Source organism: Lepisma saccharinum, chromosome 7 (assembly GCF_977018435.1).
Source record: "Lepisma saccharinum chromosome 7, izLepSacc3.1, whole genome shotgun sequence".
Lineage (NCBI taxonomy): Eukaryota > Metazoa > Arthropoda > Insecta > Zygentoma > Lepismatidae > Lepisma > Lepisma saccharinum.
This window is the reverse complement of record NC_139235.1, coordinates 62,123,882-62,142,665: the sequence shown is the minus strand read 5'-3', so window position 1 is coordinate 62,142,665 and position 18,784 is coordinate 62,123,882. Positions and strand designations below refer to the sequence as shown.

Below are 18,784 nucleotides of genomic sequence, written 5' to 3'. Positions count from 1 at the left end.
CCATCAATTGAAGATTTTCAGAAAGAATTGTGGCATCTAAAGCATCATGGGAGTGTTTCATGTCACTAGTGAGACTTCAGTAATAAAACTCAGCTTACACAATGATATTATCTATCCTAATTCTATAGCTCTTCGTGCTTCCTACAGTATGTATCTTATTCCTAATATCACAGAACACAATAATAGGGTTGCAGTAGGAAATGAAAAAAAATATTATTCCTGGTCAGTATAATCTATCAACATTACAAGCTCATCTGCCTAGAGGAGTGTTACTATCACAAAACTCTGTTACACATAGAGTGGAATTAGTTTCTGCAACTGAAACAGTTGATCTAGGTATACTTGGTAAACTAGTAGGTTTTGAGAATAACACAAAACCTGAGCCTGCCATCAAACACATTGGTGGCAATATTCCTAAATTCTTGGCCATAGAGACTTTGAATATTCATTGTAATGTAGCAGAATTAATGATTACCAATTCTGATGGCATCATAGGTAGTCACAAACAAACTGGAATCATAGCAACTTTCAAACCAAATTCTGAGTTCATGGAACCTATCATCTACACACCCTTCTCACCCTTCTATTTTCCAGTATCCCACAATCGTATAGACCACATATAGTTAGTAGTAACCAACGAAAAAGGCGAAGTAGTAGATTTTGCAGGTGCCTCCACAACAGCAATCATAGAAATTAATATATAAAATAACCATTAACATGAAGCATATTGAATGTTATGAATTACAATATTTTCCTCCCAGTCGTCGTACATTTGCTAATCTCAATGAACCTAATCTTGAAATTGAATTTGACGTGTACGTGGGTGACAGTTTTGTACATCCTCACAGGGCTGACTTGTAAATTGAATTTGAAGTAGTAAAAAATGAAAATAATGAAACATTTCCCACCTGGTGCAAACATAAAACTAGTAGATAATTTTGTACCACACTTGTTCTCTCAAGTAGAAATTAGAAAATATGGTACTGTGATAGATAGAGTAGACTATCCTGGTATTACTTCTACAGCCATAGGAACACTTAAATTTTCCAAAGTAGATGCAACATATTGACAACATATTACCATATTAAATCAGGAACCGAAATCCTGACAAAAAAAACACACACTAGCCTACTGTTCCCCATGCGTCTGCTGCCAGGTTTCTTCTCAGACTACAAGGACATCATATGGAAAGGTGGTTTGAGGGTTACTTTCGCAGGGCAGCTAATAACAATAATGCACTAATGCGTTATAGAACTTTAAATTCTGATGGTTATCCAACAGCTTACCTGAAGCAGCCAAGTGTATCATCAAGACCATGGAGCTGAGGATACCAGTAGTGGAATACGAAACTAATTATGCTCTCAAATACAAAGCAAATATTCTGAAAAATCCACAAGTTCCTATTGTATTTTACACTTACCAGTGTGTCCAAAAACTAGCCTCTGGTGGACATTACGAATTTGATGCTACTAATCAATTCAGTAATATACAGTATGATATGCCAGATTTTGTAATTGTACTGTTCCAGACTGGGAGAGAGAACAGTCAAGAAAAAGATTCTAGCAAATTTGATGATTGCAAGATTAAAAATATTTATCTGAAAAATGGACGTAATGAGATTTTCCCTCGTGAAAATTATAATCTGGACATAGCACAAGATGATTTTCTTAAATTATATGAGGCTTACACTGCTTACAAAAGAGTAACTGAAGGAAACATAGATGTATACTATACTCCCAGCGAATTCAAGGCACACAGGCCAATGTTTGTCATCAACACGTCAAAAAGAAGACAAGTATGGTAGCAGTCATTGATAGAACAAATATCAAAATTGTATGTGAATTCCATGAGCCTCTGCCTGACAACACTTTATGTAGTGTTATTCTTATTGCAGAGAAGTCTTTTGTATATGACGTGAAGAATGAGAGAGTCACAGAACAATTTTAGTTGTCAAAACTCTCTTGATTGTTAATATTATTTAGATCCAAATATTATAAAATTGAACTCTTAAATAAGAGTATATAATAAGTAACATACTTGTAGTATTTACTAGATCTGAGCAAATATGAGTAAAAATTATATTTTATTTTTTTATGCATATCTAAAAAAACTACCTTAGGTAGAAGCAAAGCAGAGTATCTAAAAAAATAACTAGTAATCAAGTAGTTAGTAGTTTTTCATATCTAAAAGAACACCTTAGTACCATTCTCAAACAAATCTAGCCACCTGATTGGAGCATAAGTTAAGTACACTCTCAACCAATCAACAGAGTGTCACATGACTCTGAGGGTAGACTCCGTTCCATCTCACGCGTTCATTGCTCGTCACTCTCGAGTCACTACTTGCGTGGAGACGGGTTTTCGTTCGCTCGCTCCAGAGATGGCGGGGACAGAGTATAGGTTGAAAGTGAAACATGAAAAGATTTACAAATGGAAGGAAAGGGACAAGGAAGAAAGTATATTGGCCTTCGTTAAAAGTTTCGTAACAGAATTCGCGTAGGAACACTGAAGAAGTTACGGAAACCTCATCCAGCGTGGACTGATACATAAGTAGACAAACTCATCTACACAAGGTTCTGTGGAACCTAGTATTTGGATATGGTTTGAAACAAGCTAGCACTTTTCCTGTGGCTGAAACGCTACTACCACGAATTGTTTTTAGATTACATTTTAAGTACTTGCATTGTTGAAGCAAGTGAATACTTATTGTTGATTACTCGATTTTTGGTTCCAGCATGGAAAATTACGCTTACGGTAGATAAACAATGTTTCCAGACAACAGAGGCTTTCTCCAAGTTTTAGACAAGAGTCCTCAAGTAAACAACACAAAATGTTGAGCGACGAGGCTAAAGTTGAAGAAAACGAAGTGCTGTTTATTGGCAAGTTTAACAAATTGAATTGTATATAGTTAGGGGACTAGACTGTGTTAAATATAGAGTACATAGAGATATAAATCATTTTCGACGTCTTTACTTAACATTTACATTTTTCTGTGCCTAAATTATTATAAACAGGGTGAGATTTCAGGGGAAGGAGGTGCATTTAGTGGGTTCGCTATCTTAATAAGACTTTAGACGTTTGCCAATCAGTGGCGACGATTGCGTTCCAAAACTGGGGGGCAAGATGCCAAAACTAGAGGGCAAGGACAGTTTACTTTGCCTTGGTAGATTAGGCTCATAGTGCGGGGGAAAAAGTGGAATAAAGTGAGGGCGACAGCCCCTCCACGCCCCCCTAATCGACATCACTGTTGCCAATAGCTCACCAGAAAAATAGGTTTCCATTTATTTCAATTCGCTGTAAATTGCTTAAACTCTAATTTTGATATCGAATGGGACACAAGTCAATATCATTCTAGAAAAACAAACTGCAAGGATACTAAATACATCAGTTGAATAGACGAGACGAATGAGACTGTTCTTGCAGACTCGATGGTTTCCAAGTGGTTTTGTTTGTAAGGCCTCGCTGATGGCGTAGTGGTAACGTCGTAGCCGTGTAATCAAGGAGTCCCAGGTTCGATACCCGGTGGAGGCACATGACAGTCGTTCGGAACCTACTTTGAACTGTACGTCCAGTCCCGATTAGCCTCTCTGTGCATAAAGTGAACTTCAAACACCAAGTAAATCAATCAAGATAGTTTAGCTTAATTACAAAACTGGAGCTTCATTAGATCCTGTGTCTACTTTCAGGCAGTGTTCCAGTGGCAGTTCCGTCGTTCTCCGTTGATGGCGCCAACGACCGAACAAGTGAACAGAGACTTTTCGAAGTCCACGTGGCTTGCATACAGGGATGGTTCCTTCGTGCGTCGTTCCTGTGCAAGAGGCAGTTCGTGTACTCTCTCCTTGACAAATGCCGGGATAACTGGACTCTTATACGGGTCATTGAAGCTATTGGCTACATGACAACCAAGGATGTCATTTACACAGTCAGTCAGTGAGTAACAATTATAATAATGATAAGCATTTCGGTTGATCTAAATACATACGCACGAACGTCACCTTTCCGACTTCCATGGCTAAGTGGTTAGTGCCTCACATCAATTTCATCATGTCATCGCGATTAGCCAAAAGTGGAAGAAAAGCGACACTAAATAACTATAAACAAATTATCTTCTGTATCCGTGTTTCTAACTCGGCTTAGTTTACCCTAATGCAAAATATATTGTCATACTAAGCCTCGTGGATGCGAGCCGGCCTCCGTGGAGGAGTGGTTAGCACATCGCGCTACGACGCCAAGGGTCCCGGGTTCGAATCCCGGCCCCTGGGCATGGATGTTTGTGAGTGTCCATTCCACTCATCCTCATCTTCGCAAATTAGTCAAAAGTGGCACAAAAAGCTAAGTAAAATAAAGCAAATCAATCGTCGATGCGGCTTTTATTTTTTTGTAGGCAGTAACGGTGTTTTAATCTAGGCATACTTTTAATTAGATGCCACCGCCCTATTGGCAGGCCCGTAGCCAGGCAGGGGCCAGGGATGGTTGAGCCTCTCCTGGCGCTGCCGTCAGCCCCTTTAGCATTACGTAAAATTATTTTGTATTCCAATTTGTTTGCAGTGAAGACTGAAAATGTAGTTCGAATATATTATTTTGCTCACAACTTTGGCGAATGATAAATTCACTGAACATGAACAAGCAGCTATTACATCCAGAATATCTATTCGAGTTACGCCATATCGTGTATGAACAAAAGGGTCGTTATTAACAACATGTAAAGATCATAGAAACAATGATTTTCTAAACTCTTTAGTCAGTAATTATAATGATTTTCACCGATCCTAAAGATCAATTGTACTTTAATGTATTTATCATGTCTATTTTAATGTTTTTATCATGCATATTGTATTGTATTTATCATGTGTACTTTAACGTATTTATCATGCATATTTTAATGTATTTATCATGTGTACTTTAATGTATTTATGATGCATATTTTAATGTACTTTTTAATGTATTTAATATTTCTCTCTTGCATTTACATTTTTAATAACAAATCTGTTATTATAAATCTGTAACTTACATACATATCTTTACATGTATACGTATTGCTGCATTAAGGCTCGTCAGCTGTTTTTCAGCAGAATGATATCAGCATAAATAAATAAATAAGAAGTTTAAGTAGCGGCAAATATTTAGAAGATTCTCTAGACTTTAGACCTGGAGCAGGTGATCTGGTCCTTGAATTTTTCCAATGATTTCCCTGTTTCTGCGCGATTCTATGACCCATCCAGGCTCATATAAATGGGCACCTGGGGGCAACCTTGAGGGGTAAAGGCGGCCAAGCACGATGCTGATCACATCATTTCAACTATGGCCAAGATCAATAATATATGAAGTTCTATACCTCCACATCACCCCATATGCCTTCATGGCATGTGTGCATATACACAGGGGTACCTTTACCCTTTTTCTTTTTAACCATACTGTAGACTTTAGAAAGTTCCTTCATAGGGGAGCTTCTTTATCTGTACCCTCGCTGCCCCTGTTGTGGCCGTTTAGACATAAATCTTTGACTTTGTGCGACAAGTTTTTGGGGACCAAGTTTTCTTGGGGACCAAGGCTAAAGAATAAGAAAGCATCTGGCATTGATTTAATACAAGCTTAGTTAATTAAATATGATAGGAATTCGTTAATGTCCCAAATTCATAAATTAATTTGTTTAATATGTAATAAAGATGAAATCCTTCAACAGTGGAAATAATCCATAATTATTCATGTGTTTAAAAAAACGTGATAAAATGAACTGCAATAATTGCCGTGGAATTTCTCTACTCTCAACAACATATAAAATATTATCTAACATTCTTTTAACAAGACTAACCCCATGCTAATGAAATATTAGGTGATTATCAATGTGGATTTCAACGTAACAGATCAACTATAGGCCTCCCTGATGGCGTAGTGGTAGCGTCGTCGCCTTGTAATCAAGGGGTCCCTGGTTCGATACCCGGTGGAGGCACATAGTGGTTCGGATTCCACTTTAAAATCTAGGCCCAGTCCCGATTAGCCTTAATGTGCATAAAGTGGACTTAAAAAACCAAATCAACCAACCAATCAACCAACAGATCAACTGTAGATCAAATTTTTCACTTCAGACAGACACTTGAGAATAAGTGGGAATATAATCAGTGTCCATCAGCTATTCAATGATTTAGAAAAAAAAACATATAATTCAGTCAAAAGAGATAAATTATATAATTAATACATATATCAGTCGAGTTTGGGATTCCTAAGAAGCTTGTTCATATGATAAAAGTATGCACCTGTGAAACAGAAAGTAAAATTCGTGTGGGTGTTAATATGTCTGACAAATTTACATTTGAGGACTAAAAGTGGTAAACGTTGTAAGTGCCAAAAGCGACAAGTGTTGGGAAATCGCATCGTTCTGCACATCAGCCCGTAAGAACGTGCACACTAGTGACCTCTTTACACGTCCTTTGAATTACTTAGAGGGCTACCAGCCACATTTCACGTTTACCACATTATAAAGCATTGCACATTTCACAGTTTAACGTGGAAAACGGTGTTTGAATTATTGTGGCACTTACAGCGTTTACCAATTTTAGTCTTCAATTCATGATGGGTTAAAACATGGAGATGCATTATCTCCATTGCTCTTTAATTTTGAATTTTCCTTAGCATTTGTGCCATGGCCAAAAAGCTAGCGTGTAAAGTGAGAAATGTTATGGCATTTCAGATGCCATGGCATATTTCATGGTATTTCTTAAGGATAGAACCGCCTCTATTTCCGTAGCATTTTTCGTAGCATAACCAATCAGAAGCGACCTCATGGTCACGAGTGCAGTTGTAATGGCGGCCGCGCGAGATGTAAACAACGTATCACTTCACACTTTTAAACGACGATAACTATTCAGCCGAGAGGAATATTGCTTCGTATTAAATGGTTTTATGTAGAGAAGAATGGCGCTGATTAAATATATACTTTACAACGTTTACTGTACACGTATGGAAGAATATGTAAGCTTTTTCAATTGTAAACACCGTGCACACAGCATTGATGGTGTAACTCGACGTGCCTTTCATGCTGTATGTATTGTACATTGTAATTGAAACAGCTAACCGAAATGTTCCATGAAATGCTTTCGTGTAAAGTACTATCTGTTATAAGATTTTTGGAAGCATTTACGTAGCATTTATGCTAGCAAAAATGTTAAAGGAAATACTGTCGTCTAAAGCCGGCTTTAGAATATGCTGTTAGGAAGGTAAAAGAAACTAACGAAGGACTAAAATTAAACGGTGTGACTCAGCTGTTAGCATATGCAGATGATGTAGACTTACTGGGGGATGATGTAAATACAATTAAGAATTATGTTAAAATATTTTTCAAAGCAGCTAAGAAGATAGGTTTGGAAGTTAGCAAAGACAAAACTAAATATATGCTTACAGGCCGAAACCAAGTGTTAGGTAATATTCACAATCTAATTATGGATAACAACTCGTTTGGACCAGTTTCCAAACTCAACTACTTAGGAGTAAAACTAACAAATGAAAATGATATTAAAGAGGCAATAGAAAGTAGGCTCAATTCAGGAAATGCGTGTTACTTTTCTGTTCATAAACTTTTGTCTTCTTGTCTAAATCTAACAAACTAAAAGTGAAAGTATATAGGTACAAAACAGCAATTTTGCCTGTAGTATTATATGGATGTGAAACTTGGTCCCTTACATTGAAAGAGGAACATAAATTTCGAGTATTTGAAAATAAGATCCTTAGGAAAATCTTTGGACCTAATAGGGATGAGGAGACAGGTGAGTGGAGAAGGTTACATAATTTATATTTTGTATGCATCTCCATATATTATTAAAATAATTTAATGAAGAAGACTTAGGCGGGCAGGCCATATGACACGAATGGGAGAGGAAAGAAGAGTTTACAGGATTCTTGTTGGGAAACCTGATGGTAAGAGACCTGTAGAAAGGCCGAGACGAAGATGGAGGGATAACGTTGAGGTGGACCTAAAGGAAATCGGTAAGGATGGAACAGTGTATATAGAGATCTTGCTCAGGATAGGAACAGATGTAAGGCCTGTATTGCTGCAGCCATAAACCTTCGGGTTTAATAAGGTTAGAGAGCTAGTTAGTTATGATATAAATATCTGTATCATCAAAAGTAGTGTGGAATGCTTAGTAAGGGACGATGGCAGTAGCAGTCAATTAACACTCCAATAGATGTTTTGGAAGAGATAGAAAGAAACTGATGTATTTCTATATTTCCAAATCTTATATTTTATATTGACTAAATGACTCCCCTCCCTCCGCACACACACATAATTTACCTTCATTTGTTAATATTGAACTTTTGAAAAATTGACTTGGTTTACAAAGCGCCCCTTGATAACGCGTGAGTACCCTCCTGGAGATCAATTCTATCTACGGGCCTGCCTATTGGTGTTCTCAGTCCAGCTCTGAAAACGACCTGCATTTATTATAATGATGGAGAGAGAGAGAGACAGATACTGCTAAAAAGAGACAGAGAGAGAGAGAGACAGATACAGCTAAAAAGAGACTGAGAGTGAGACAGAGAGAGACAGAAACAGCCAGAAAGATACTGAGAGAGAGACAGAGACAAAGAGACAGACAGACATACAGAGAGATAGACAGAAATGCAGACAGAGACAAGGAGACACAGAGAGAGAGAGAGAGAGAGAGAGAGAGAGAGAGAGAGACAGGGATAGAGACAGCGATAGGAAGAGAGACAAGGAGATACAGAGAGAGAGAGAGAGAGAGAGAGAGAAACAAAGACAGAGATAGCCAGAAAAATACGGAGAGAGAGACCGACAGAGAGTGAGAGAGAGTGACAGAGACAACGAGATATGCAGAGAGAGAGAGAGAGAGAGAGACAAAGAGACATACAGACATACAGAAGGCCTGTTAGGCGGGCCACACAACCTCAAGTTGTCTTGAAGATCTTGCACGTTTAGCGTTCGGCGGGCGGATGTTGACGTCACGTCTCACTGAGTGAAAGCGTCCGGCCATTCAGACGGCTTACAGCCATCTTGCAGCCGGAGCAAGCCAAGGAAAAGTTGACTCGTTTCGTCTGCACAAGATCTTGTAAGATGGCGGCGTCCGTGGAGATGCGGTTTGGGATAATGTTATTGCGGGGATGAGTATAGTTATACTTGGCGATGTCTGACAACATTCTTTGTATTCCAGATAAATAAATGATAATTTGAAAATGTTTAAATATTGGTTTAAGTGTAAAAAGAGAGAAGTTAATTGTTTTATATGAAGACCACGTTCACTGAATATCTCGTCTGCTTCAGAGAGCGAAGAGCGTGACTTAGACGCAATATTTGAACCATACAACCTACTTCAATTAATGCCAAGTATATATTCATAATGAGATCTAACGTGGCAACATTTTTTTCTATTCAGAATAAATATTTTGATTGATCTCGGAATATTATGAAGCTGAATGTGAAAATAAACTCAAAATTGATTTTAATTATTTAAAATCAATTAAACGTATGACCAAAGAAGATATACCATACTTATCCACTTCCCGATTATAGTAGCTTTTTTTTCATTCTTTCCTAAATATATTTATTCTCCGTAATTTTCCCCTTTGCAGCTTGTATACTAGTTGTTGCATTGACTAGTTTCATCCACAGACCGCGTACGACCGTCCGACGATTCACCTAAGATGATCTTAAGCCGGAAGTTGGTAGTCACGTGTTTCCTCTCACATGTATCTTGCAGTTGTTTGGCTCGCCGAATGGGGCTAGAGATAGAGACAGAGAGAGAGAGAGAGAGAAACAGAGACAAAGGCATATTACAGAGAGAGAGGGAGAGTGAGAGAGAGACAAAGAGACAGACATACAGAGAGAGAGAGAGAGAGAGAGAGAGAGAGAGAGAGAGAGAGAGAGAGAGAGAAAGAGATACTGAGAGATAGACAGAGATAGATACAAAGAGACAGAGAGAGACAAAGAGACATAGAGAGAGAGAGAGAGAGAGAGAGATAGAGAGAGAGAAAGAGAGAGAGAGAGAGAGAGAGAAAAGAATGGCTTCTGTCTTGGAAGCATAATAAGTTACATCGAAAGGTATATAAGGCGATTAGACATGAACAGTAGTAATGGGTAAACTTCAAATCAGAAGCGTGTGCAGGTATAACTCCTTTTTAAACATTTATTTCTTCCTTGCAGTCAATCGTGGAGACACGCATATGACGCTGTACCTTTGGACGACTGCAGAGAATTGGACCACAGTGCTCTGCGCGCGGCCATCAAGAGGGATGTTGGATGGTTTAGCTGCTTGGACAAGCGAGAACAGCTGGAGGTCATTGTAAGTAAGTATCCTCCATCTAAAAACACGACAAGTACAAGACAGTATAGCTCTTGTGAATTTAATCCTACTGCCAGTCAGCGATCCTAGACTGGAACCAGTTCTGGGGACGCATGCGCCGTAAGCTCGTGCGCATGCTCCTGGAGTTCGCAAAGCTTCAAGTAGGAGGAGTTTGTCGTGTAATGTCAAGCAATATACTCGCACTGTAGCTGTGTATAAACATCTAGAGATGTTCCGGAAATAAGCTAGCTATACATGAGCAGTTGATTTAGGTAGCGAAATGCATCATTAATGTAACATGATTTAAATTTCAAGCTTTAAAGAGTAAGTATTTCAATATGAAGTGAAACTACGGGAAGATATAAATTCTGAATTTTCAAAGCATGTGTTATGCACCACTCCTTGTAGTCAGGGTGTACCATAGGAGGGTTGGGTGGGGGGTCATATCCGCCCTTTGGCCCAGTATTTTAAAAAAGGAGATCGTCAAACGCAGGAAAGGATGGCAAAAACAGGGCTGAAATATTAAAAATATATATTCTCTTAGCAATGCATTTGAAAACTTATGCGCAAAGTGAAAATTTTCAGGCGGCATGGCGACCGGAAACCTGTATTTTTCTAGCCCTGGTAATATGATTTACGTGAGTGTACTTTTTGTACACATTTTTAAGATTTTCCGATGCAGAATATTTTACAGGAAGTAGGCGGCAAATTGTTGAGAGGTGAGTGATTACATTTTTCTCTTTCTCCCACAGGTTTTTTACGACTGGGTGGCGGTGCACTTGTACGAGAAGCAAGGACCTACATTCTAAGGCTCCTCCAGGGAAAGAGGGAGGTATCCGAGGAACTGAAGGGCGTGACTACAGGAACAGCATGGTAAGCCTTCACTTAATCTCGGGAATATGTGGAGCAAGGCCACCCATAACGGTAGGAAACAGAATAAAAATATTGGGCTTAGGAAAGGAATCTCTTCCTCTCTCTTGCGTTCATAGGTCGAGCGCTTCTTGCGCAGAGACTTGTTTTCCTTCGCTTGCTCCAGATATTCCTGGGACAAGTGCATCTGGTTTAGTCAGAAAAACACAATAGCCCCGTATATACCCTGTCCCAGCTAACTGTGGAGCAAGGCCGCGCATAGCGTCAGAGAAGCGAGGGAAATCGAGTAGCCAGGCAGCCGTCCCCCCCCCCCTCCACGCAATTCGTTCCTCTCACGTGTTCATTGGTGGAGCCGTCTCGCGTCACTACTTGCGCAGAGACTTGCTTTCGTTTGCCTGCTCTACAGTTAGCTGGGACATAGTATAGTTCGCTGTACTTTTTGACTCTCTCTGCACTCACGTGTCTAGTTGGTTACACGGTGCAACACCGACTCGTCTACTTCGTTGATTTGGTGTCAAGTAGTGTATTTGGTGTCTGCACTGCTTACACCACGTTCTGGAGCGGTGTAATGTGTGGTGTATGGTCACGTGGTGAGTGCTAACTAATCAAATGAACGTTTAAAGCAGCAGACAGGCATTTTGTTCAATCTGCTGAACTTGAACATCGCTATACGTCTACTTGGTTGAACATCTCCTTGCACGAACCTGACATCGGGATACACCTGCACTACACCGAGTGTCAAAAAGTGCAGCGAAGTAGATGGCGCTAGTTTACCCGGCGGAGGCACATAGTGGTTCGGATCCCACTATAAACTGTAGGTCCAGTCCCAATTAGGCTTACTGTGCATAAAGTGGACTTAAAATACCAACTTAATCAATAGATGGCGCTAGAATGAATAGGGTGACACCACGATAGCCGTAACCATATCAGAACTTTTCTACGCTTTCTGTTATTAAATTTTCGAGTGAATCTTGTAAATTGTATTATTTAATTATGAACATTTGCCATCATCATGAACACTTTTTGAGGGAGTATAGCTTTTTCTATTTCGTGGGCAGTTAGACGAGATTTCAGTGCTGTTACTGGAGGAGTGGATGAAGAGTTCATTTGAAAATATGATAAATGTAATGTAGGAGTTACTTATACTTTCCAGAAATAGCTATTTTTGACACATGATAGACACAATATTTGATGTAGATTATTTATTTATTTCCTCATAACTTGGTGGAATAAATTGGCGGACGGGCCAGTTGCCCCCTTGCCACCCGAAAATCGAGCAGTTTACTAATTTCTTCGACGTTCTTCTTCAGTACAGTTGGGAAAGGAGATATTTTAAATAATTAAAAACTCTCAAATTATACAGATTTCCCCCTCAAATGTGTTTTATCTTCTTAGACTTTTAACTTACTCATTCTTTGGCAATACAACCCATAAAGGGTATTCCCCTTCTACACAACCTTCTCCGTTCTTCTCTCTCCTCCACTTTCTTTTTCCATCTTCTCCTTTCCAGTTTCCTTAAGCCACCTTCAACATCGTCAACCCATCTCCTCCATGGTCTTCCTGTTAGTTCCGTCTTACTACGTATTTCCTCTTCCATTCTCAACCATCTTTTTCGTCCTGTCTTAATGCCTACCACAATATTTACCTGTGTTTGATCTTATTCTTTCCATTCCATTATCTCTAACTGCTCCAAAGATGTTTCTCCAGATCTTTCTTTCCTATCTTCTTAATACGTACCTCTTCATCAGGGTGCGAAATCAGTGAAGACTGGTGGGGGGGGGGGATATCTTAATCTAACATAGACACATACGCATATGCTATATATACATATATATCAATTATTCCCATCTGGAAATTTTTCCAATTTGTTCCGATAGCCAATATGAATTTGTAGACACTCTATCGGAACCGATTTGTCTATCTGAACCGATTGGTCTATCGGAACAGATTGGTCTATCTGAACCGATTGGTCTATCGGAACCGATTGGTAAATCGGAACCGATTGGTCAATTGTAATGAATTGGTTTCTATTGGAAAGTATTTTATTGTTTTCAATATGTTGCTTATGATAAATTCTTATCTATACAACTGTAAATGCAATGGAGAAATCAAATAAAACAACTAAAATAAATCTCTGGTAAAGCATGTGGAATTTGTAACTTAGAAAAAAACTTTCACATACATGTTTTTTCAAATATATGAACACGTTTTTAACTCTGTAGCTTCATTGTGTTTAACACACTTATAGATAATTGAAAAACATGCTGCTTCAGTCATAAATTGGCATGTTGTTCTTCCTATATACATGCGAAAACAGCAAAAAATTAGGTTAAACAAAGAATCTGACCCACAACACCTCAAAATGTTATAAATAAACAAAACACTGTCAAGATCGACTTAGTTGATCAAAAGATTGCTCATTATTCCAATTGCATTACATACACATAACATTAACCATGGAAATTCCATATTGAAAATAACAAGAATTAATGTGAACATTCATTCCAACTACTAGTTGCTTTAAAGTTGAGTTGGTTCTTAAGAAAGAGTCCTTCTCAGGTATTTGTTAAGATACATCTGACTTCAGTAGTATGCATTAGAATTCAGAAGAAATTAAAATCAAGTGTGCTGTTTTTCCAAGGTACTACTAAATTACAGGAAATGTGGTGTCAAGAATTAAACTACCTATGCTTTCAGTCAATAAATGAATTTATAGCATATTGATTCTACAATATATACAAACTTACAATTGGATACAATTCACCAATAGGAAATTGTCTTGATTTTCCAATTGATTTCAGTTGAGATTCCAATTGAAACCAATACATTCCGATAGCTGTATTAGGCATCCGATAGAATCCGATTCATTCCAATTAAGACCAACTGAAACCAATTCAATCCAATTGAAATTTCAATTGGAACCAATGGAAAATTCCAGCTGGATTATATGACATGAATATTTATGTTATTAAATATAAATGTAAATTGCTAAATATTTAAAAATACATTACTATTAAATGCATATCAAGGAATTAATTTGTTACTTTTACTATATATATCAGATATTTATAAAGTAGCAAATTAATTCCTTTACTAACTGATTCAAGATGTGCATAAAATAAAAATAGTTGAGACAGTTGTATTATGTATAAGTTTTAATTTAGTTTTAGCTTTCTATGAATGTAAATCAATTAGATTTCGTAGTCTCGATTTACTTTTATTGTGCGTATATTCTTATTGGTGTAGATCTGTTATCGATCCCTTGAGAAAAGAGAGAGAGAGAGAGAGAAAGCATCCAACACTGATAAACACACTACTTTGTGTGTGCTTTCGATATTAATTTTAGAAAAGTATATTTTAAGTCGAAACTTATTGCTTATTTTTGATGTTATAACAAAAACTCTCCCCCCCCTGGAAATTTTTAGTAGGGGGGATTTTTTATGATAAGATTGTTGGTGGGAGGAAATCTCCCTGCAGAGTTTCACCAGTTTTGTTTCCTTGTCCCAAGATATCATCCCAAAATACTGTGTAGACCCCGTTTCCATCTTTGACATTTTGTTATGCAAACTTAGAGCAGTAACACGTGATTGTCCTGAATCTTCTTTGTCCTCTGAAATTTTAAAAAGTGCATTTTTTATTTCTTATTTAAAATTTTTAAACATTTTTTTTTTTTTGTGATGCGGGCCCATACGCTGCAGCCTAGATAGCCTGCGCGTAAATGCGGACCTGCTCCTAAGTACTTCAATCTATCGCATCTCTAAAACTCTGTCTTCATTAATTTTGTCATTTTCTTTTGCTGTTTTCTTCTTTACTTGCTAGCGTCATATATTTAGTTTTGGCTTTGTTTATACGAGGTTGTCCTCTGCTCGGACTTCTAATCGATAGTAAAATTTTCGTTAGCAGAGCATTTATTTATTGTACCAATAGGTTCCCAGAAGGAGGACAAGCGGTGACATTGGAAGACGGTGAAAAGAAAAAGGACGGGAAAGATGAAACAGGAAAGCAAAGGAAATATGTGAGGAAAGAGAGCGAAGAAAATGGAAAGGTTCGAAAGAAACAAGCAGAAACTGGGGAAACCTCTCCAACAGCTAAGGGAAAGAAGAAACTGAAAGGAGGAACGGATGAAACGATTGGAAGAGAGGAAGAGAAGGATGGGAGAGATACTTCTGAAAGGAAAATGAAGAAAGGGATTGACAAGACAACGGAAGGAGACGGAGAAGCTGGTAAGAAAGTCAAGGGGAAGAAAAAGGACAAGAAAGGGGAAACATTGAGGAAGGAAGGGGGCGAAGAGATTGAAAAACTAGAAGAAGAGATGGAAACGCAAGAAGTTGAAAGGCTAAGTAAGGCAGGCACGACGAGGGGCGACAAGAAGTCTGATTCACTAACAGAGAAGATGAAAGAGGGTGGATTGACTAAAGAAGAAAAAGGTGGTAGGCAAATGGAAGGTGATACTGATGTAACTGTTGCTAAGAGGGCGCCAGTGGGTGAAGCAAAAGAAGGCAAAGGCATACATGAAAAGGCTGTGAAAACAGGAGTAGATGGAAGAGAGAGAAAAGTGGCAACGGAAGGTGGTAAAGAGTCTACAAAGCTGAAAGGAAAAGAAGCATCGACACAAGAGAAACAAGATGGGAAAGGAAGGACTGTTGATGGAAGAGGGAAAGAAACAAAAGAGAAAGACCAAAGTAAGAAAGGAACAAAGAAAGACGAAACCAAAGCCGACAGTGAAACGGATGGGGGGAAAGATAGGGAAGGAGGGAAGAAAAAAGGCGCCAAGGGTAAACCAGCAGAAGGGGAACCAAAGAAGAAGAAAATAAAGGTGATCATACTGCCGAAAGGGAAAGGCAAACAGCAAACGTTGGATCAGCTGCAGTTCTTCCCTGTAAGGGCAAACTACATCCTCTTATCAAAGTTGAGCAAAGCAGCCCAGAAAAACATGATGGAAACTAACCAATACTGGGATAACATTGTGAAGACGAAAGATAGTAATGCGGAAATGAAGAAACGGATCAGCAAGGAAATCAACAAGTGTCAGGTTCGTTTAACCACTAATAATAATAATAATAACAACTATTACAACAACTTGATTCAGCGAGCGAGGTTCAGCTTATTCTGTTGTCCCACCTAACCCTTATCAGGGTACATGTTTTATAATATAAATACAATTGAATGAGACACACAAACAACCTGTAACTAACGGTTTTGCCGCCTAGAGTAAAGTAACTGTAGAAGTAACTTAGAGTTACTTTTTAAAGTAACAATAACTGTAGATGAGTTACTGTTTCAGCAAAGTCAAATTACTGTAAAGGTAACTTATTGTTACTTTTTGAACAAAATAAAGCATATCTAGAGTAAAGTGACTGTAAAAGTAACTTACAGTTACTTTTTAGAGTAATAATAATTGTAAACGAGTTTCTATTTAAACAAATTAAACATTACCTAGAGTAAAGTGCTATGAAAGTGAATTAGAATTACTTTTTAAAGTAACAATATCTGTAAATGAGTTACTTTTTAAACAAAATAAAGATGATCTAGAGTAATGTGAGTAAAGAAACTGTAAAAGTAACTTATAATTACTTTTTAAAGTAGCAATAGCTGAAAATGAGTTTCTTTTTAAACAAATCAAAGATTTTCGAGAGTAAAGTAAATAGTGGCTTAGAGTTACTTTTAAAGTAACAATATCTGAAAATGAGTTACAATTTGAGTAAAGTAAAGTAACTGTAAAAGTAACTTATAATTACTTTTCAAAGTAACAATATCTGTAAAAGTTTATTGTTAAACAAATTAAAGATTACACTGGTCAACAAATTATTATTTTTTTGCGACATGGATGAAAATTAACTTTTCATTAACAATCCATGATGCTGAACACGAAACTGACAATGAAAATGCCACTCGACTTCCGGTTTAAGAATTATACGAGGAATTCTCGAAAAGTCGGGTTTCCCAATGTTGTAACATAGTGGAATGACGTATGCTTGGTGTGCATATGACTTTTACGCTTTAACTGTATTACACGAACAGTACAAAACGTGGGTACATTTCCATTTGCCTTTTCCAAGTAAATTCATGAATCAAAGTTTTTACATTAATCACAAAATACATATATTCTACTATACTACTGTATGGTTTGTTCTTTACTACTTACGTGGGATTCAATCTGCTTCATCTTTGCTTCCCTCTTGTAGTGAAGTTCAGGATCATCCCTGGTTACTGTCCAGCAATAGTCGCCAAGCATTCCTGTACTCCATTTCCCTTAGTATATTTTCTGCATTACAGATATTTGTTGGTGGAAACGCTCAACGTGTTCATCACTTACTTCCCCACAACTTTTTGGGAAGAAATTGAGATGAGGGTGTAGAAAATGCAATTTAAGGGGCATATTGCAACCCATTTTTGATACGATGAAACCAAATGATTTACAAGTTTTTCATAGTCTTCAGCACGTTTGTTTCCCAAGAGACTTCTCTGAAAGAACTCCATGCACCTTTCTCAACATCACTTAGCAGGTGTTCGAAGATCTCCTCCTGGTGAAGTTCATGAATTCGAGGGCCCACAAAAATTCCTTCCATGATCTTCTGTTCACTGATTTTTGGAAATTTGTTAAGTAGATATTTGAATGCCAAAGAGTTTCGATCGAACTTTTTGACAAAGTTTTTGATCAGTCTAAGCTTTATATGAAGTGCAGGAAGTATAATATTTTCAGATTCAACAAAAGGTTCATTTTGCACATTCATATTTCCAGTTCCCATACTTTGACGTAATGGCCAATCCTTTTTAATGAAATGAGAAGCTCTGTCTCTGCTATTCCATTCGCAGAGGAAACAGCAATATTTGGTATATCCTTGTTGGAGTCCAGTTAAAATAGCAATGACTTTCAAATCTGCACATATTTTCCATTTGTAGTTGTTGTATTTAATTGATTGAAGGAGGAATTTTAGGCTATCATACAATCCTTTCTATTGCAGTGAATAACCAATAGGGATTGACGCCAATTGATTGCTGTTATGAAGCAGTACAGCTTTTAGACTTAATACCGATGCCTCTATGAACAACCGCCACTCCTCACAGATGTGCTTAATGCCCATAGCCCCAATAAACCATTTATATCACTGCAGTATATCAGATCTCCTTCGGAAGAAAAGTACTCTTCCAACTTTTTCTGACGGTCACGATAAAATGACACCTTCACATTACTAGCCAGAAAATTCCATTGTTGAAGTCTGGAGGCTAATAGCTCTTCCTTGACTTTTGAAAGTTCAAGATCTCCCACTAAATAATTAATTTCACTCTGGCTAACCTTGTGCTGTTCTGTAAGTTTAATTTCACCTGCAAAGTCAAGGATCTGTAGACGTGGAAGGTTGTGGATCGTACGGTTCGTCTTGTGAGACAACAGAATAGGATTCAGGGGGTGTAGTTCATTACTATGTGCCACAGGACGAGTAGCAGAACGAATATTTGAAAATACAATTGTCTTCTTTTTAGTATTGGACATACGTTGTATTGGTGGGCTCCAACTAAATCATGGGAATAGCAAATGGCATCGATGGTCTTCCGTGATTCAACCAGTCCAGCAGATTCGTGTAGCAGGTCTTACAACAGAAATGTGGAGCCCAAGTCTTATCT

General features: G+C 37.9%; 1 protein-coding gene across 1 annotated transcript in view; it reads left to right on the top strand.

Moving 5' to 3' along the window:
• The first annotated feature begins 2,277 nt into the window (after nucleotides 1-2,277).
• Nucleotides 2,278-18,784, top strand: part of LOC145990493 (uncharacterized) — a 32,568-nt gene continuing 16,061 nt past the window's right edge. The window contains exons 1-5 of the mRNA XM_083126188.1: nucleotides 2,278-2,455; nucleotides 3,686-3,929; nucleotides 10,153-10,295; nucleotides 11,044-11,164; nucleotides 15,089-16,193. Coding sequence (XP_082982314.1) covers nucleotides 2,278-2,455; nucleotides 3,686-3,929; nucleotides 10,153-10,295; nucleotides 11,044-11,164; nucleotides 15,089-16,193 — 1,791 coding nt within the window. The remainder of the gene's footprint in view (nucleotides 2,456-3,685; nucleotides 3,930-10,152; nucleotides 10,296-11,043; nucleotides 11,165-15,088; nucleotides 16,194-18,784) is intronic.